This window comes from Hyaena hyaena, unplaced genomic scaffold, assembly GCF_003009895.1.
Source record: "Hyaena hyaena isolate Hyena2069 unplaced genomic scaffold, ASM300989v1 scaffold_38, whole genome shotgun sequence".
Lineage (NCBI taxonomy): Eukaryota > Metazoa > Chordata > Mammalia > Carnivora > Hyaenidae > Hyaena > Hyaena hyaena.
In genome coordinates, this window is record NW_024080670.1 from 5,509,347 (window position 1) to 5,531,413 (window position 22,067).

At 41.4% G+C, this 22,067-nt stretch overlaps 1 protein-coding gene across 3 annotated transcripts in view; it reads right to left on the minus strand.

The window, feature by feature from the left end:
* The window catches only part of MVB12B (multivesicular body subunit 12B), a 192,179-nt gene that overhangs the window by 49,793 nt on the left and 120,319 nt on the right, over positions 1 to 22,067 (minus strand). Inside the window, exon 8 of one of the 3 annotated variants that reach the window (XM_039229629.1) lies at positions 12,907 to 13,062. The exons of the other annotated variants lie outside the window; for them this stretch is intronic. Within the exon in view, the coding sequence (XP_039085560.1) occupies positions 13,028 to 13,062 (35 nt within the window). The 3' untranslated portion in view covers positions 12,907 to 13,027. Of the gene's footprint in view, positions 1 to 12,906; positions 13,063 to 22,067 lie in introns of those variants that run through there. 3 annotated transcript variants of the gene reach the window in all.

The window sequence follows — 22,067 nt, forward strand, 5'->3', positions numbered from 1 at the left end:
TGCGAACTGCCTGGAGTACGCGTGTCTGTGGCCGCCGGGCCTTCTCCCGAGAACCCTCAACACACCGAAGAGCGATCTGCCTTCCACGGTCTGTACTGCATGGCTTTGGTGGCAGGTCACAGCAACCTGGTGTGTGAGGGGCCCCATGCTTTTTGAGTCCCCGACCACCGTCCCCAGGCTCTCTGCTGGCACCGTGGACGCTATCAAGCAGACCTGGGCCCGCGCTGTGATCCTCACAGCCCCGTGTGCAGGAGGGACGAGGAGCCTGCCACAGACAGGACAGCACCAGGAGCGAGAGCACCTGCAAGTGACGGGGACTCTGCCCCACCCGGAAGGTGGGGGTCTCCAAAGTCCCCGCTGCCTCTTCTACACCATGCTGTCTAGTGTTCTTGTGCGTGTCCCTGGAGAATCACCTGGGGACGTGGGAAAGCCTTCAAAGGGCACTTCTGATGAGCAAAATTTTGGAGTAAGACTCTTGAAGTAATTAAAAAAAATGAATTAGATGGTATTTCATGATGAACTCTTAAAAACAGAATGGTCTACTAGCAGCAATCAATTCCTTTTTGACAAGGTGACTAAGTGGGAGAGAAAGCCGGGCAGCCCTGGGCTTGGTCCCACGGGCCGGGCTGAGTGAGGGAACCCCGGAAGCCGGGCTCCTGCCACAGGCGTGGACTCGGGGCAGCTGACGTGCATACGGAGGGCACTTGAGAGGGATGTGCTCATGCCTGGGTACAGAGGCAGGTTGGAGCCACTCACACAAGGAGGCAGAGGACAGGAGTCAGCAGGGGTGGCTTCCAGGAAGGGCTCGGCTGCAGTGCCGGCTGGAGATGGGCGGGGACGTGGATGGGGAACAGGAAGGTTCTCTGGGGCGTGCAAGAAAAACCAAGCAAAGGCCCCTATGGACGGTACCCTCAGGAGAAGCCTCACTTGGCCGGAGCAGAGGGAGGCATGACTGAGCTCAGAGCCAGGCTGTGGGGCCCCTGCAAAACACCCAATAGCCAATACGGAACAAGGACCCCCTTAGAACTTAAGGCTCAAAACACAAATGGAACAGAAAGAGGGGATTCTATTCTTTTTTTTTAAGGTTTTATTTATTTCTGAGAGAGCGAGAGAGAGGCAGCTTGAGCAGGGGAGGGTCAGAGAGAGAGGGAAACAAAGAATGCGAAGCAGGCTCCAGGCTCTGAGCTAGCTGTCAGCACAGAGCCTGATGCGAGGCTCGAACCCATGAACCGTGAGATCATGACCTGAGCCGAAATCAGAGGCTTAACCGACTGAGCCACCCAGGCACCCCGGGGGGATTCTATTCTGATGAAAGGTCAAATACACAGTCCTGAACCTTCATGGCCTGAATAACACTACATTGAAATATACAAAATAAAATGATTAAGACATAAGAAGAAGTTTACAAAACAAGAAAAGCTACCATTTTTTGACCAAGCAGGATATGGAGATAAAGATATGAATATATCCATCCATCCTAGCTGAAGAGTTGTGTGTGTATCTCAAACACTGTGCCTTACAGATAGATGATATATTTTCAAGTGTCAACGCAACAATTATTGAAACAGATAATATACTAGATGACAAAGACTCTGTAGATTTGAAAAAATAGAACATTACAGAGACCCCATTCTCTGACCAGTGAGCAATAACATTAGAAACAAGTTAAAATCTCAGTGTCTCAGAGAAAGTATTTTCTAACACTTGAGTCAGAGAGGCAATCAAAACTAAAAGTATTTATTGTGTATTTATAAATGTGATTACTATAATTTTTAAAAATGTTTATTCATTTTTTTGAGAGAGACAGAGAGAGAGGGTACGAATGAGACACAGAACCTGAAGCAGATTCCAGGCTCTAAGCTGTCAGCCCAGAGCCTGACGCGGGGCTTAAACCCAAGAACGGCGAGATTATGACCCAAGTTGAAGTCAGATTCTTAACTGACTGAGCCACCCAAGTGCCCCTATAAATGTAATCACTATATATCAGACTGCCAACAAAGTGATACACAAAGATATTTCCACAGCTTTAACTACTTTTGTTAAAAGTCAAAGCCAAAACAACAGATGAGGTGAGGATGTGGAGAAATGGAAACCCTCCTGCACTGCTGGTGTGAATGCAAACTGGTGCAGCCACTCTGGAAAACAGTGTAGAGGTTCCTCAAAAAATTAAAAACAGAACTACGCTATGACCCCAAAACAGCATTACCAGGAAGTTATCCAAAGGATACAGGAATGCTGATGTATAGGGGCACATGTACCCCAATGTTTATAGCAGCGCCATCAACAATAGCCAAATTAAAGAAAGAGCCCAAATGTCCATCAACTGACAAATGGATCAAGAAAATGTGGTTTATATATACAATGGAATACTACTTAGCAACGAGAAAGAATGAAATCTTGCCATTTGCAACAATGTGGATGGAACTGGAGGGTATTATGCTAAGTGAAATAAGTCAATCAGAGGAAGACAGATATCATATGTTTTCACTCATGTGGAATTTGAGAAACTTAACAGAAGACCATTGGGAAAAGGAAGGGGAAAAAATAGTTTCAAACAGAGAGGGAGACAAACCATAAGAGACTCTCACATAAAGAGAACAAAATGAGGGTTGATGGGGGGGGGTAGGGGAGAGGGGAAAATAGGTGATGGGCATTGAGAAGGGCACTTATTGGGACGAGCACTGGGTGTTGTATTTAAGTGATGAATCATGGGAATCTACTCCCGAGGCCAAGAGCACACTTCCTACACTGTATGTTAGCTAACAACAATACATTATTTATTTTTAATATTTTTAAATGTTTTATTTATTTTTGAGAGAGAGAGAAACAGAGTGTGAGTGGGGGAGGGGCAGAGAGAGAGAGAGAGAGAGAGAGAGAGAGACACGCAGAATCGGAAGCAGGCTCCAGGCTCTGAGCTGTCAGCACAGAGCCCGATGCAGGGCTCGAACCTACAAACCGTGAGATCATGACCTGAGCCGAAGTTGGACACTTAACCGGCTGAGCCACCCAGGAGCCCCAATACGTTAANAAAAAAAAAAAAAAAAAAAAAAAAAAAAAAAAAAAAAAAAAAAAAAAAAAAAAAAAAAAAAAAAAAAAAAATCAAAACCAAAATAAAGTGACTTTCAACTCAAGCAGCTATACAAAAAACCAAAAGAAAGTAGAAAAAGGGAACTAATAAAGATAAAATTAAATAATGAAACAGAAAAGCCTAATGCCTTCATAAGTACATAAAAAACTGGTTATTTGAAAAGATAATTACAGCAAATAAATCCTTAACAAGACCAAAGGGAAAAAAATTAGGAATATCTATGACTGCAGGCATATTATTTTTAAAAATCAAGATAAACTCTCAGGCACAATTTTATACCACTAAACTTTAAAATGTAGGTGAAAGGGTTGGGTTTTTTTTTTTTTTTACCAAAGAAATTATAAATGACAAAACTGACTCAAGAAAAAAAGCAGAAAGCCTGAAAAAAAAAAATCACTGTGAAAGAAACTAAAATTGTTGTCCCTCCCAAAGTCCTTCTAGCTCCCCAGGTCCATTTAGTTTTTACAGGGAAATTTTTTTCATTTTCTTTTTTTCCCCTCAGATGAAACAGAAATTACTATATTTTAAAAATATTCTCTTATTTAAAAGAAAAAATTCTGATTCTTGGATCACTCAAAAATAATATATTAATAAGCTTTAAGCTCAATCTCATAAAAATACCAAAATCCTAATTTAAATAACAGCAGCTCAAATCTAGTATCATAAATAATAATGTACCATAGTAAAGAAGGATTTATTGTAGAAATACAGCAATTTTTTAAATGCTAAATCATTAAAATACAATGATTTGTACCAGTAAGTCAAATGAGAAAAAAATACAATACTGTATGGAGAGATTTTGTAGTTATTTTTACTTGAAATTGAAATTAGTGCCTGAATTTAAAAAAAAAAAATTCCCAGGAAAATGGTTATAGAAGAACTGCTCCTTTAACATGAGCAAACTCTCTCCTAAATTAACACCCTACCTCAGACTTGAAATGCTAAAAACACCCTTTCCCACTGAAGTCAGGAACCAGGTAAGAATGGAAACAATTGCCACTATCATTTGCTGCTTTGGACGTTCTGGCCAACAACATAAAGCAAGAAAAAGAAATGAAGTGTAAATGTTATCAAAGAAACAAACTGGTATTTGCAGGTGATGTTGTTGTTTACTGAGAAAACCCAAGTAAATCAATTGGAAGCTACCGGAAATAATATGCATACAAGAGAGATAGCCAGTTATTAAGTGAAAATTCAATATACAACAGTATTTTAAATATATAAATAAGCACCCCCTGGTTAAAACAAAGTGGGTAAAGCAGCAACAAAAACTTGAAATCTAGGCATTAGATAATTAGAAAGTACATTCTGATATTCTACTTAATGACATAAAATGACATTTGATAAATAGTCATATTTCTAGAAGGAAAGATCAAGCATTTTAAAGATGTACTATTCTCCTGAAATTAATTTACAGCCTCAATATTTTCCCCAAACAAAATCTTGAAAATATTTTCCTTGGAACTTAAAAGTGATTCTGAATTTCAACTGGGTAAAAAATTGAGCTAAGATTACCAGGAACATTTTGAAACAACTACAATGGATAATAAGACAGAATACCAAAACACAGACATTTCTAAGAGCTAAAAGTATGGTCCTCTCATCAGAATATGCATTCAGTCAACAAAATATAACAGGAAACAAGCCACAAAATTATCACAGTACTAAATAGGTTTACATAAAATTATTTTCAAATGAGTTGGTTAAAAAAAAGATTATTGTATAAGTGGTGCCAGGACAATGATGATTTGGAAAAACAGATCCTTCCCTCATGCTAAGATATGTACATATAACGCATAATAATAAATATAATACATATATTTACATAATATTTCTATAATCATAGAATATAATACTATGTATTATAACATATATAATACATGTAATTATATATTATTAGAGAGAGAGAGAGAGAGAGCAAGCAAACGTGTGAATGCAAGCAGGGAAGGGACCAAAGAACAGAGAGAGAATCTTGGGCAGGTTCCCTGCTTAGTGTCGAGCCTGATGCGGGGCTGGATCCCCAATACCCTGGGATCATCATGACCTGAGATGGAATTAGGAGTCAGACACTGAGTCCCTAGATGCCCCCCTCATGTTATATATACATCAAAACAAATCACAGATGGATTTTAGATTAAAAAAAAAAGTAACAGAATAGATCATGAGACGGAGAAGTCCTTTCTAAAATATGATGGCAAAGGGCACAAAACATAAAGGGGGGGGGAGCAAAATGAAAGGAGAAACCACAAACTGAAAAAAAAGTAGTAGTAACATGAGAGCAAAAAAAAAAAAAAAGAACTTCTTCCATAAAGAGCTGCTACAGCTCGATAAATAAAAGCCAGACGTCAAGAGAAAAGAAACAAGGACATGAACAGGAAAGGACTCGCAAAGAAGAGCCGCCACTCAGCAGAGGGAAAGGAGTTCTTCACCGGGAAGCCTGGAAATGTCAACTCACAGCCAGATGCCATGTTCTCTTTCAAACTGATTAAGGATTTTGGAAAGTAAGGCCTACCTCTTTCACACATGTGTAAGTATAAATGGATTCAACCATTTTGGTGGGCAATTTGTCATTATATGTTGAAATGCCTAAAAATGCACACTTACGCTAAGGAAAACAGATTTGTCTAAAGGAAAGCTTGCGTGAGTATTTTAGAAGTGAAGACAATGTAAATATCCAGCCTTAGAGGACCGCTTAGATAAAGTGCACTGGGCAGCCTGGAGGGAGATTACACAACCATTAAATCTGCCCCGAGGCTGATGGACTGAAAGGTGAGGAGGAAGCTTGTGACCAGGTTTCAAAACAGACCAGACAGACGGAACCAGACATTCTTAGGAACAGAAAGGAGCAAGCTACCGATATCTGCGGCATGGATGAATCTCAAAAACATGATGCTGAGCAACACATAAAGCCTACATCCTCTATGACTCCACTTATGATACATGAAACAGGGGTGACTCCCGTGGGCTGGGGCAGGGAATGACCTGCAACAGGAACCAGAGAACATTTTGGTGTGAAGGAAACATTCTGTATCTTGTTTCCGGTGGTGGGTACATGACATTTAGCATGTCATTGGACGTCTGCCAAAACTCATTGAATGATATTCATTAAAGGGGAATTTTATCGTATGTACATTATACCTCAATAAATCTGGCAAAAAACCAGAATGGACAATTAGGTAGAAATGTACTTCTACATAAAGATATATATGGTATGGAAAAAAAGGTTAAAGGATATATCCTAAAATATTGTCTAAATTTACAACTCAGAAAAGTTTGTGTCTGTTTTTGATTAAAAAAATATATATGCATATTTATTTATATCAATGAACCGTTCTGTCTAGCAACAAACTTTTTAAGGTTCTTATAGGAATTGCTGAGTCCCATAAGCCCTTCAGAATTTTCTGGAACATCACTGTTCTAGCCCCTGCAAAGTGCCTGGCTCTCAGCAGGTGCTCAGAAGGGGTGCTGGGAGGGCAGAGCAGTAAGAAGGACCACCACCTAGTCCAACAGCTTCATTGGCAGCTGGGAAAACTAAATCCCAGAGAAAAGAAGTGACCGTCTCAAGTTTAGAAGAGGTCAAAATGAGCCTTAAGTCGCATAGGGCAACGCTGTTTCCACCACACTGGAAGACCTGTGAAAATCCTGTGCTAATACCTAACTATGCCAAGAGAATCAAGTTCCCGATTGTTCAGATGAGCTACAGAAACCATAGGCCAATGTTTCGCAAACTTTAGCAGACAGTGTCTCATGTCTCCGCTTCACTTATTTTTTCTAGTATAATCACTGACTTTATATTTTTCGTTACATCTGAACTCACTTTAAAAATTTTAAATTAACATTTTATTTTGTATTATTTTAAATTTAATATTTTCTGAAACTTTTTTGGTTTTTGGTTGAAACTCACTTTTTAATAATTGGAGTATAAATGGCATACAATATCTTATGAGTCTCAGGTGTATATCACAGTGATTTGATATTTTTATACATTATGAAATGATCCCAGTAAGTCTACTTACCATATGTCACCAAAGTTTTTACAATATTATTGACTAAACTCCCTCTGTTGTATATTACATCCCATGACTTATTTTATTATTTATTTACCTTTAAATTTATTTATTTTGACAGAGAAAGTACGAGTGGGGGAGAGACAGAGACAGAGAGAGAATCCTAAGCAGGCTCTGCACTGGCACAATGGAGCCTGACACGGGGCTCGAACCCACGAACTGTGAGATCATGACTTGAGCCAAAGTCAGACACTTAACCTACTGAACTGCCCAGGCACTGCCCCCCACCCATGACTTATTTTATAACTGTAAGTTTGTACCTCTTAATCCCTGTTATCTACCGTTATCTACTTCCCCTTCCGCCTTCCCCCCCCCCGCCCCCCACCACCACTGGACAGTCCCCTCTGGTAACCAACAGTTTGTCTGCTATATTTATGAGTCATTTTCTGTTTGTTTGTTTTTTTTTGATTCCACATATAAGTGAAATCATATGACATTTGTCTTTCTCTGACTTATTTCATATAACATAATATCCTCAAGGTCCATCCATGTTGTTGCAAATGGCTAGATTTCATTCTTTATGGCTGAGTAATAGTCCACTGTATGTATATACCACATGTTCTTTATCCATTCATTCATTGATGGACACTTGGCTCGCTTCCACACCTTGGTTATTGTAAATAATGCTGGAATAAACATAGGGGTGCACGGATCTCTTCAAATTGGTGTTTTCAATTTCTTCAGCTAAATACTCAGAAGTGGAACTGCAGAATCCTATGGTGGCTCTATTTTTAATTTTTTGAGGGACTTCCAGATTTTCCATAGTGGCTGCCCCAATTTACATTCCCAATAACTGTGCAAAATGGTTCCCTTTTCTCCACACCCTTGTCAACTTGTTACTTTTTAGTCTTTTGGATAATAGCCAATTTGACAGGTATGAGGTGATATCATGTTGTGGTTTTCATTTGCATTTCCCTAAAGATGAGTTGAACATCCTTTCATGTACCTGTTGGCCATCTGTATGTCTTCTATGAAAAATGTCTATCATGTTCTCTTCCCATTTTTTAAACTGGGTTGTGTTTTTGATATGAAGTTGTACACCTTCTTTGTATATTTTGGGGGTTACTCCCCATCAGATGTATGATTTGCAGATATCTTCTCCCATTCAGTAGGTTGCCTTTTCATTTTGTTGATGGCTTTCTTTCTGTATAGAAGCTTTTTAGTTTGTTGTTTAAGTATTTGTTGCCCTTGCCTGAGGAGAGTGGCCCCAGAAAGTGTTGCTAAAACCAATGTCAAAGGGCTTACCGCCCATGTTTTCTTCTAGGAATTCTAGTCTTAAATTCAAAGCTTTTAATCCACGTTAAATGTATTTTGTATAGGCTGTAAGATGGTGGTCCAGTTTCATTCTTTTACATGTAGCTGTCTAGTTTTCTCAACACCACTCATTGAAGACACTATCTTTCCTCCAGTGTATGTTCTTGCCTTTGTCATAGATTAATTGACCTTATGTGTGTGGGCTTACTTCTGGGCTCTCTTTTATTCCACTGATGTGTGTGTCTGTTTTCATGCCAGTACCATAACTGTCTTGATTACTAGAGCTTTGTAGTAATCTGAAATCAGAGCATGATACATTCTTCAGCTTTACTCTTCTTTCTCAATATTGCTTTGGCTATTAGAGTCTTTTGTGACTGTATCAACATTTTTAAGATTCTTTGTTCTAATTCTATGAAAAATACCATTGGAATTTTGATGGAGACTGCACTGAATCTATAGACTGCTTTGCGCAGAACAGACATTTTAACAGTATCAGTTCTTCCAATCCATGACCATGAAATATCTTTCCATTAATTTGTGTCTTCTTCAATCTCCTTCATCAGCGTCTTATAGTTTTCAGTGTACAGGTCTTTCACCTTGGTTAAATTTATTCCTAGGCATTTTACTCTTTTTGATGGAACTGTAAATGGGATTTTCTTGATTTCTCTTATAGATCATGATTAGCGTGTATAAACATAATCAAGTTCTATATGTTAATTTTGTATCCTGTGACTTTACTGAATTCATTTACTAACTTTAACTTCGTGTGTGGAGTCTTCAGGGTTTTCTGTATATAATACCATGGCATCTGCAAACAGTGACAATTTTACTTCCTCCTTTCCGATTTGAACTCCTTGTATTTCTTTCTGTTGCTCAGTTGGTGTGGCTAGGATTTTCAACACTATGTTGAACAAAAGTGGTGAGGGTGGGCATCCTTGTCTTGTTCCTGATGTTAGAGGCAAAGCTTTTGTCTTTTCACCAGTGACTAGGATGATGGCTGTGGGTTTGTCACATTGGGCTTTATTCTGGTAATTTCCTTCTATATCCACTTTCTTGAGTTTTTTTTTTTTTAAATCATAAATGGGAGGATGCATTTTATCAAATATTTTTTCTGCATCTACTGAGATGATTATATGATTTTTTTTTTTATCCTTCATTTCGTTAATGTGGTGTTATCACTCTGATTTATTACATTCCTGGAATAAACCCCACTTGATGATGCTGTATGATCCTTCTAATGTATTGCTGAATTAAGTCTGCCAATATTTTGTTAGAGAATTTTGCGTCTATATTCATCAGGAATATTGGCCTTTTCTTTTTATGTGTCGTGTTTTTGTTTGGTTTTGGTATCAGGGTTAATGATGATCTCATAAAATGGATTTGGAAGTGTTCCTCCCGCTTCAATATTTTGGAATAATTTGAGAAGCACAGGTATTAACTCTTCTTTAAATGTTTGATAGAATTCACCTGGGAACCTGTCTTGTCCTGGACTTCTGTTTTTTTGGGAGTTTTAGAACAAACTCAACTCCTTACTTGTAATCAGTCTATTCAGATTTTCCATTTCTTCGTGATTCAGTGTTGGAAGTTTGGGAATTTCTAGGAATTTATCCATTTCTTCTAGGTTTTCTAATTTGTAAGCATATGACTGTCATAGTCTCTTATGATCTCTTGTGTTTCTGTGGTATCAGTTGTAACTTTTCATTCATTTCTGATTTTATTTGGGCCTCTATCTTGAGAAGTCTGACTAGAAGCTTATTAGTTTTGTTTCTCCTTTCAAAGAACCAGCGTTTAGTTTCCTTGGTATTTTTGTTTTTTCGGTCTCTATTTCATTTCTCACCACTTGGATCTTTAATATTTCTTCCTTCTACTAACTTTGGACTTTATTCTTCTTTTTCTAATTCCTTTAGTTGGAAAGTTAGATTGTTTATCCGGGATTTTTCTGGTTTCTTGTAGGCCCAGTATTGCTATGAACGTCTCTCTGGAACTGATTTTACTGTGTCCCATAGATTTTGGAAAGTTGTATTTCCATTTTCATTTGTCTCAGGATACATTCTAATTTCCTCTTTCATTTCTTTGTTGACCCACTGCTTGTTTAGTCAACACATGTTTTTGTTTTTCCCAGTGTTCCTCCTGTAACTGATTTCTAATTTCATACCATTGTGGTCGGTAAAGGTGCTTGATATAACTTCATAATCTTGACTTTACTGAGACTTGTTTGCTGGCCCAACATGTGATCTGTCCTGGAGAATGTTCCACGTGCACTTGAAAATAATGTGTATTCTGCAGTTTTGGGGTGGAATGCTCTGTGTATATCTATTTCATCCATCTGGTCTAATTTGTTGTTGAAGGCCAGTGTTTCCTTATTGATTTTCTGTCTGGATGATCTGTCCATTGATGTAAGTGGGGTATTAAAACCCCCTATTATTCTATTACTGTCAATTTCCCCCTTTATGTCTGTTAATATTTGCTTTATATATTTAGGTGTTCCTATGTTGGGTGCATAAATATTTACGAGCACTGCATCCTCTTCTTGCACTGACCCCTTTATCATTATGGAATGACCTTCTTTGTCTTTTTGTTCGGTCTTTGTTTTAAAGTCTATTTCATCTGATAGGAGTATCATACTCCAGCTCTCTTCTCATTTCCATTTGTGTGGCATAGCTTTTTCCATCCTTCACTTTCAGTATGTGTGGGTCTTTAGATCTGAAATGAGCTTCTTGTAAGGCACCATGTCGATGGGTCTTCTTTTTTATCTTTTAAGTCACCCTATGTCTTTTGATTCAATGAACATGGACTAAATGCTCCAAAGTAATTATTGACAGGTATGTACTTATTGCCATCTTGTTGTTTTCTTATTTTCATTGAAACTTATTCTTTAAAACTCAAAACCACCATTTTTGTGTAAGTGCTCTCACTTTTCTGTGAGAGTCTGACCATCCCCACCCAGCGCCATGGGAAGGTCAGGGCCTCCTGGGAAAGAGGACCCACTACTGCACACTGTGCTTGCTGGACTAAAGGCTTTGCCATGCCTGACCAGAAGCTTCTAGGGTGTTACTTCTGGGCCTCCTGCTCTTCCCCTCTACTCTAACAACAGCGTGTCACAGATTGGGGCTGCCTTCAGCCTGGGTCCCAGAACGAGAAGACCTAGAGAGCAGGACCCCACCAACCCATACTCTGCAGCCTGGAACCTGAATGACATACAAAATGGCGGTATCATACTCCAGTGCAATTTGGGGATGTGTTACTGCAGCGTAACCCAAAGACTCACTAATATACCTGCTTTAATCTTACTCTAAATGATGATCTCCACTGATATGCTATTATGGGTGAAATAAAAAGTTAAAGAGGCCATTCACATCTCATACTCCCTCATGGGCACACACCCCATCTTTCGGGAAACACGGCTACAGCCTGAAGGAGGGACATGGATGGGTACCAGAGGATATGTAGCTGAAGCACATCTCTGAGTCCAGAGTCATACAGATGAAATTCAGAGAGCTCGGAATTTCCCCCCAAGAACTGTCAACTGCACTACCAATTTCATAAATTGCTATGCTCATGGGTGTGTATAACTGCTTTAAAAGTACACATCAATTGTAAGACAGACCCAATACTCAGAAATGTTAACATACGTAGGGAGAATACATCTAAGATTCAAGGCATGTTGAGAAGCTTGAGGGGATAAAAGTCAAGGAGAGGACCATGTGGCCAGCTCTTTTTTTTTTTCCAACTTTTTTTTAAGATTTTTTTTTTTACAAGTAGTTTATTGTCAAATTGGTTTCCATATAACACCCAGAGCTCATCCCCACAAGTGCCCTCCTCCATGACCATCCCCCCTCGCCCCCACATCCATTGGCCAGCTCTTTCCTAATCAGTTGGCTTCATTATTTAACCCTCCAGCTCCTGGTTCTTCTTAAACTCTGACCTTCCAAACACAAAAAGTCCCTACCTGCTCTACCACTTAGTAACTTACTTGGCATAATGGATACCATTCGGCTCTCTAGAACTTTCAGTCAGCTCTATCACACTCCAATCGTTAATGGTCCACTTGCTTGGTTCAGGTAAATTACATTTGCATATGCAAATTATGCCTAAATACTCTGCACTATTAATGTTATCTCTAATTACATAATAATAGTTACCAATTTCCACACGGATCAAACTTACAGTTTTGTAGCTATTAGGGAAATTGTGCTTTGTAATTAAGATAATCCTCATTTCCAGATGCTAATTAACTATATAATAATTAGTCTCATTCACTAATGCAAATTAAGGATTTTCATCTTTATTGATAAAGGAATTGCTTCTTATCGGTTAAGGAAAGATAGCCCCAGAAATCTTGCAGAGAAGTACTTTTCCCCCTCTAAAGGTTAAAAGGTAAATCCATTTTTATCAGTCTCATTTGAGAATGCAAATTAGGTCTGATTAATCAAGTCAGAGATAAATGTGCTAGTCTTATTTCAGGACAGAATGTATGGCTTCCTGAGTTCATCTCTTTTCCCCTTATAAATACTCAGATAAACAGAGCCCACGAAGCAGAAGTCCTCGTAACGGGAGCAATCCATCTACGGGCGGAGGAAAGTGCGGTGTCTATGACCGTGTGCCTCTTGTTTCCCCTTCAAGTGTCGTGGAAGCATCTAGAGATGGCTGTGTCTTCACGGTTCGGCCACAATGGAAACGGGCGAGTAGAGAATTTTGTGAGTAAATTGAGGAAAAAGGGAGAGCCACATTTGCTTGGATTATTAAGTTTTCTGTGCTCCAAACAGAATACAAACTGGCACCTCCCATCGTGACTAATGAGGGCTGCCTCGGTGAGAACAGAAGGGCTGACAGCCAGCGAGGCCTAGTTGGCAGGCGCCAGCCCGGGCCTCCCCGCATTCATCATCCGCTAAACCAATCCACCAATTCCGCACCACCATTTGTCATTAATTATGCTAATCAGCACACCATTACTCTCTGATGACACTGTAGCTGTTATTAGCTAGTTATGGCTTTTCAAAAGCACAACTTATTGTGCATGCACGGGCTGTGCGTGCATTAGCCTACAGGGAAGAAATGTCCAATTATGAAAAGAAGAAATTTGCTATTATCTTTTTATAACAAACCAATTTAGTAATTAGAAAAGTCTCTGAACTCATAGGTTCTTTTTTTTCCCTCCTCTCCCTTAAAATAACAGAAACAAAAAAAAAATCGTGCTTTTCAATATTTCTCTGAAAGAAAAGGAAATATCGACACAGATTTTTTTTTTTTGCGACACGTTTGAAAGTAGGGCCTGGGGATTGGTCACGCATGAGCACGGGGCTCACAGAAACTGCTGTCGGGGCTGGGTTTTTCCTTTCCAATTTTGAATTAGCAGGACCGCTTTATTACGTACATTCCAGTCACTACGAAGGCCCGAAAGATGCGAGCACACCCCTGTGACCTTTTACAGTTCACTTATGGCAGATCGAAGCTGTTCACATAACGACGCCAGACTGCGCACACCTTACTTGGCAGATGCTTACATGGGAAGCACGGCAAAGGCCTCCTTTAACCGTCCTGTGCCCCAGCGACACCGCAAAGAGCGTCCACGCCGCTCCAACGACCTTGGAGATGTACAATTTGGCCAAAGTGGCACATGTCTTGTGCATGGTTTCTGGGGGAAAGGACTGCATTTGGACGTGCAAAAAAACGGGAGTCCTCGGGGTCAACAAGCCAGAACAACAAAGCAGGAAGAGCAGACCCTTTTCCAGAACTCAGGGCTCATCAGAGGGGCTTGTGCCGACCCTGGAATGTTAGCAGGGCTGACCTGTGGGCAACTGTCCAAATCAGACACTAATTCCAAGTTGTTGTGTTCAGGCTGGAGTCTTTAGCACTAGTTTTAGAAGCTTAGTCTGTATTAAGAGCTCATTAATATCATCAGAGTAAATGGGCCTATTAAAACATCTTTAAGCAATATCTGAACATAAATCTCCCTAAACTATATTTAATGACTGTACTTAAGATACATTATATGCAAGTCTTAATGAGACATTAGATAGCATTTTGAAGATTAAAATTAGAGAATCCATATAAAGTCTGTCCACTTAATGTAGCCTTAAGCTATACTGATGAAAGCATTACTACCAAATTATTACTGCATTAGAACAAATATTTTTAATCATGTCTGATTTATGCATTCTCTTTTTCATATAATTTTCATTCTCACAAAAATATATTTTGAGTTTACCAAAGAGGGTATGTGAAAGGTTTCAAGTTTGGGAAGTACTTTAGGAGGTCAAGTGAATACATTAGTACTGCCTTTCTGAAGTGCTCTGGGCTCTGGAACACATTTATGTTTGGTTTAACTAGTCATCCTCGAACTATAGGTAGCCAAATATATAGAATATATTCCTTCAAGACTGGACTAGATACAAAATAGGATTTATTTTATTTATTTTTTTTAAGTATTTTTATTTATTTCTAGGAGAGAGAGAGAGAGAGACAGCGTGAGCAGGGGAGGGCCAGAGAGAGAGGGAGACACAGACTCTGAAATAGGCTCCAGGCTCTGAGCTGGCAGTCAGCACAGAGCCCGACGCGGGGCCCGAACCCACGAACCTCGAGATCATGACCTAAGCAAAAGTCGGACGCTCAACTGACTAAGCCACACAGGCGCCCCCAAAATAGGATTTAATCAAAGGTGCTCTGAAGCCAGGAAGGAGTAGGTGGACACAGTGAAATCTATAGGATATTGGTGGCGGTAACATCTGGGTATCCAACTGAATCTTTTTCTGGACTGGTGGGGGCAGATCTCACACTCCCAGAGAGCGACCGCTGTCCTGTATGCCTCAGCGCCAACAGACCCAGACGGACAGCCACCCTCTGAGTTCTGAGGTTCACGACCTTATGTCTGTCTGTTTCATGGAGGTATTAGTGAGGTCCTGCTTCCACTCCAGGCACCCCTCTGTGGAGAGCAATCAGTGCTGATGTGGAAGAATATTAAAAAAAAAAAAAAAAAAAAAGTTTGACACCCCGGGGGGCTAAGGGAATGGAACTCTTTAAACAGATCCAAATCCACCTCAAGTCAAGTTCGAGCAAGGAAGAGTTCTCAAGGCCTGTGGGCGGCCGATGTGGGTGATGAGCAGGACTGTCCTACCTGGAGCAAGTAGCCGAGCCAGCCACAGAAAGGTCTGGGTCAGTGTGTCTGCACATGGGATGTGACTATAGAACAGAAATCTCTATTCTGTGTCTACAAAAGTCCCGATAAGACTTAATAATATGCAGAGATGTGTTTTGAAAACAAGTTAAATTTCAGATTATATACATATTGTCCTGGATCTGCTATATATAAAATACCACACACCCAGGCAGGATTTTTTGGTGCAACGGGAAAATCCATCTCCTCGCACCCCCTTGGACACTGTATCTGCCCCTGCACCGAGATAACAGCCCCACAATCTCATTCTGGAGTGAATCTGCTCAGTCCTTCATATCTTACCACCAGCTGAACTTTACAGAGAATGTCATCTGAGAGCCCGGACACAGATAAGCCCAGATCAACGTCACCTGGTAGCAGACTTGTGACTTGGGCTCCGATCTGACACCGGCACAAGATGCTTTGTGAAAATCAACACTTTGGGAAATGTTAGAGAGACGAATTATCATTGAGGCTTTTTGGACTTTTTTTTTTTTTTTTTTTTGATACTTTACACCAAAGTGTAACCACCTTTTATAAATGCTATTCAATTATGAAAGGCTTCTGGGATTATGTAAATCAAGACAAGTCAACTGATGACACCTCTCTTAATAGAATGAGATTATCTGGCCCTTTTTCCCCCTTCAAAGAAAAAGCAAGTAGCACGATTTAAAGAGTCTGCTCATTAAAGAGGACCCCTCCTTCAGCATGTAAAATCTGTAGCGGCATGCCTATGGCCATTTGCTTCTCTCAGATATCCTCTCCCCAAAAGGAACTACTTCATAGTACAATTTTGCATTTTTAACTGTATGAATTAGGCATTCTTCATAAATAACAGCTATGTTCTATACACAGGAGCTCCTTTTTATTAGGGACACAGTAATGAACAATGAGCAATGTGTTCTATTATTCTTTGTCAAATCACAAAATGCTACATTAGAATAACTGTGCTGGTCAATGTAATATAGTAGATTAAATTCAACTTCTGTGGAAAAACCACTGTAAAACAGCATGATAAGAAGGCTATAAAAAATTTAATTTTACTCCAAACTCCATCACAAAAAAAATGGTGTGAAAAGTAATTTTGCATAATCAGTACACGCCATCTGGAACAATTAACCGATTTCTATAGAACTATGAGGATCAGTCATATCTGCTTATTAAAGATCAGAAATTATACAAGTAATAAATCCTTGAAAAAACTAAGCGCACTCCCGCCTGTCAACGCTATTTTAACTTCAAATACTGAAGAACGCCTGATAAGGCTGAAAAGAAGAGATTAATATATGCAAATTACATCCAGCATTTAAAATCCCCACAACTGTCTCCGGTTTTCTGTCCCTTATTGCTGCCTTTATGTTTTATTCATACACCAACTCACCTGTCACTTCATAAGCTATAATATTATGGGGGTATTATTAAACAGCATAAAGCCGTGCTTTAATTGGAAAGCTTCATTGCATTTTCCAATTATTTGGAGTAAATTAAAAGCAGATGCACATAGTTTAATAAGGAGTCTAATATCAGTTCCGGGAAATCAAAATTCATTGTCATTACTATGCCGTGATAGTTTTGCAAACTGTACTCAATTTCAGAGGTTTTCAAAAGAAAATCTGTCTATGCAATCTGTTAATTGTCATTCGGTTAATAACTGTTTAAATATCCAAACTACACAGCAGCTTCCTATTAAAAAAAATTAAACTACGGGGTTGATGCGAGCAAACAAATGCGGCGGGTGCCACTCCTGGGCTGGACTTTTCCAGACTTGGCTGTTCACCTTAAAACAATGGAGGCTGGGAGAAACCCACCCACGCGGCGGCTTCGCGCCCGGAGGGGAGGACAAAGAACAGTGGTTCTGCACTTCCTGGAGCACCAGAGGCTGCGGCTCTATCAGACAGCTCTCGCTGGAAAAGGGCAGAAGCCGTGTTATAAATTGTGTTTTTCAGAGGTCTGCGCTGCTCAGCAAAAAATTAGCTTCCAAAGTTTTAATTGGTCCACCTAAAATAAATCCTTTTAATGAGTGAATTAACGGATGCAGGACACAAACACAGAAAAATCAAAGAAAGCAAATGTCATGAGCAATTTGTTTTGGAAAAATTGACCCCCAAAGGGCCATTCCCTTACTGGTTCGCGACCCCGGAGCGGAGCGGTCCCCAGGCTCCGCAGGGGCCGGCCATGGTACCTACAAGTGGATTGTACTGCAAGACAAAGGACGGCAGTCTAAGCCATTATGGATTTAAGGGAACTAACTTTTAAAGGTTACTCTTCATAAGGAGTCTCGCTCACAGATGGAGTTATGTTATAGCTTTGCAGCTACAAGTTGCATACATACAAATATGTGTAGCTAAAGCATTTACACATGAAAAGACACAGGTATACTCAAACTAGTAACGTTAACCTTTTCAGTTTCACACTAAGTGACAGACTTTTTCAGATCTTAGGTGTGTAAATTAGAATACGAAAAGCAGTAATTGACTTTTAAACTCCACCCCCTGTGAGGGCTACAATTAATCTGTTTTCAGTATAAGGGAGGCAGCTCTGGCAAGTTCCTAACTTGTAGGCTCTTTCCCCCAATCCAATTAAAACCCCAGAGTCTTTCTAAAAGGGAACAGTGCAGACCTGACTCTTCCTCTCCCGTTTCAAAGGGCGCAGTGGCTAACACCCCAGTCACCCCAGGGCAAGCCCCTCCAGACCCGAGGGGACACCAAATGCTTGAACAGGAGAGCCTTCTGGCAAAGCAATGAGAAACTATGCTCAAAGATGAAGATAGAAGCAATTCTTGTGCAGTGATCCAAAAAATAGCATCCCTTTTTTTTCTCAAAATTACCTGTTTTAATAAAGTAGACACACTGCGCCAACTGAACCATTTAATTATCTGCAAAAATGATGAATCAAAACAATAGTTTGCAAAAATAAATGACTAACCTCTGATTAAAATGTCTGTCCTCATTAAATCCAAATAAAAGGTACAATATCTTTTTTAAAAAAAATGTAGCCTGAAGAAAGGAACAGTTCCTCACCATCGATAGATAGGCCTGGTGTCCTCCCATATGATGGGGACATCAAGGAAAGTTGTCTGATCTTCTCTCAAACACAGGGCGAGGGTGCCCTGGATGCCTGGTGTGGCTGTGTCGCCAGGCTATAGTGACTTAGAGCCTGGGGGCCTGTGGCCTGGCAGTGCGCTTTGGAGCAGGGGACTTCGAGATGAGCTCGGTGGGTGGTAGGACTCTTATGTACCTTTAAACCAAGCCCTGGCTCACAGCTGTGTAAGGATTCTGGGGCCCTTTTTCCCTACAGGGTCCTGGGATAGGAGGGGCAGGAAAGAAAGCCACAAACCAAATGGCAAAGACAAAGTCAAACCGTTTCAAGGGCTGAACACAGATATGATCCTTTCTCAATCTGAGCTAACTGGGTGAGAAGGGATAGGGAGGATCAGAGGCTGATTTCAATGGTGAGAAGTTTCCTTTAAAACTGTTTACCCAGTAGGGGCGCCTGGAGCCTCACTCGGTTAAGCGTCCGACTTTGGCTCAGGTCATGATCTCACGGTTCGTGGATTCGAGCCCCGCGTTGGGCTCTGTGCTGACAGCTAGCTCAGAGCCTGGAGCCTGCTTCGCATTCTTTGTTTCCCTCTCTCTCTCTGACCCTCCCCTGTTCACGCTGCCCCCCCCCCTCTGAAATAAACAAAACATTAAAAAAAAAAAAACTGTTCACCCTGCAGCAAACTAACATCTCAAGCAACGACTGATTTTAGGGCTAGCATGGAGGGTTTGCTTTATGTTACGCCAAAAAGTCCCCTGTATTTGGCAGGGTCCCTGAAGGTATGAGTTCCCTTCTGGTTCTTCCTTAGTGAAGCAGCTGTTCCCTCCCACAACCGCATTTTTATGGGGGAGGGGATGTCACACTGCAGGGTAAGCCCAGTGCTTCCAGAATAATGAGCAGCACTTCGCTGGAATAACAGTATTTGTGACAGTCATACCTGTTACAATTTCTGGGCACAAATTCAGTCCTAGGTACTTACTTCATGTACATTATCTCTGATCCTCAAAATTACAGAAAATGAACTGAAATGTCACATAAACTGGCCGAAGTCACGCTTCTGGAAAGGGTAAATCTCGAGAATAGCTCAAACAACAAGTATCACTGAGAGCTTCCTGGCCCCAGGGCCCTGGGCTGGGCGTTAGACCCATCCCAGTGAATGAGGGGCATCATCGTGTCAGCATTCCAGAAGGGACCCTGAACTCCAGCAGAGAACTCAGCACTGAACGAGATGTTATGACCAAAGACAGATCAACTCTCTTAGAACTGGGAAACCAATCAGATGGCCAAAGTTTCACAAGAAGCATAAAGAGCCAAGAGGCTTCTGACCAAAGAAGCTACCCATTTACGCCTACAAAAGGCACACCCAACTTTGGCAGAATAAGGGTGAAGGAAGACTCTGTGATTCATGAGCCAAAGGACCTTCCAGCAGGGGTGACGTGGGCGTTTTGTTAGCGCAGGGTGCACTTAAGGTAAACACGCAGGGTAACGGAACATCAAGATGGGTGCGTTTACTGCCTCTAGGTAGCAAGCGATTAAGCACCTCTAAGTGTGTCACCAGAAGCAATGCTTAAGGCCGACGAGGTAAGCATTACTCTCTCATTCAAAATTATGGATATTGTCTGGCCAGTGGATCATGAGATCGTTCACGCTATAAAACAAGTCAGGCGTGAGAAACCTCTCTCTGACAAAGGATCTCAGCCTTGAATTAGACTTTCGCATCACTCATGGTCTCAGGCAATCGAAAGACAAATCTGGGAAATAAGGAGCCTCTTTCTCTGGGAGATGTGACAAATATATTCCATCGAAATATAGACTGGAGCACAGAGAATTTTTTTTTTTTTTTAAATAAACAGGTCAAGACTACCATTGGCCATTAATAAAAAGAGGGGGAAATATTCAGGACACAAAACCCCAAATGCACCACAATGAATGGACTCAGGTATTCTGTCCACAGGAAAGGTGGCTTTGTTGTTCTAAAAAATATCAGAATTTCTTTTGTCCTAATGTGAGCAAGTGAATGCACTTGTTCTGCCACAAAAGTAATGATGCTCATATAGTGTGATGAAGGGTAACTTCTGACCTCACCCCGGAATCCTCCGTGGCTGTCCAACTTCTTCCCAGGTTCTGTCAAATGCCCCCGACTTCACTCATGAAGCTGTCAGGAGTTTAAATGCGTTCAACCTGGAGTGTGACCCCGTGACTGCTGTCGTAAGTCAGCAAGGTTGAAGCTTGGTGCTTGGTGGCCACGGCAGAACTCGGGGAGCCGGACCAGGGCAGGAGGGGAACGTGGGCTGGGCGCCGACAGAGACGCACGGGGTCAGTCACCTCGGGCTTGGGCACATCCTAGGAGCTCCCATCCAAAGAAGGAAGCTACAAACCAGGGGCGGTGCTAAGGTGACTGTCAGTTCAAACAAATGTCCCATCGTGGGGACAGTCCAGGACCCCTGGGGCAGGAGGGAAGAACTGCTAAGGCTCCGTCCCAATTAAGTGAAGGGGTGGGTCTGGGCCGCCCACTCTCACCACAGGGCTAAGAGAAGACCATGGCAAGGGGGTATCCAGGTCCCCAGAGGTCCCCAGACAAAGGTCACCAACAGCAAGAGCAGTGGCAGTGCCACCTACTGATGGGGGAGGAGGTTCCTGGAATATTCCCTTTCCTGGTTGGGAAAGACCGGAGAAGCACTGGGAAGAAGGGGCAACCAGAGAAGCAGTGGGAAGAAGGGGCAATGGGATACTTACAACCGCAGCAACGCATCTACGGAGACTTTCTGTGCACGAGCTGTGGTTCTAAGCCTCACCACAAACCAGTCATCCCCATTTAACAGATTAGGAAATCGAGGCACAAAAAAGTTAAGCTCCTTGCCTCAGGCTGCTTAGCCGAAGCGAGAGGGCTGTACCTCATCCCTTCACTGTTCTGTCCAGCAACAGCCAATGGAGGCCACACCCACCATTCAAGATGCCCTGTGGACTCAGGAGCGGTGATCCGCCCCGTGTCAAGGGCCTCACTCTGATGAGGTTCCAGAGAGGACAGTCCAGGGAATCATCTGAGATTTAAACAATGCTGAGACCACCTATTCCAAGTGTGTCCCAGCTTGCTTCACTCTAGGGGTGGGTGCTGCCGTCAACCTCAGTTTGGCGCTGGGAGGCAAAGGGTCACATGCATCATGGAGCAGCCTCTCTGGCACAGGGACTTGGAGCTTAGCGGCTGGATCAGAGACCTGGGTTTGAATCTCAGCCCTGCCCCTTACTAGGAGTATTAACTGTAGTAATTCTCAAAACCTCATGTTTCCCCCATCTGTAAAATAAAAATATTTATGAAGATAAGACAAATCTGTTTACCAGAGAGATGTGTTCGAGCATGGGAGCTCAGCAACACTGGCAGCTGTGCCGTGCCTACAAAACAGAGACAATAGGGGTGCCCGGGTGGCTCAGTCGGTTGAGCGTCCAACTTCGGCTCGGGTCATGCTCT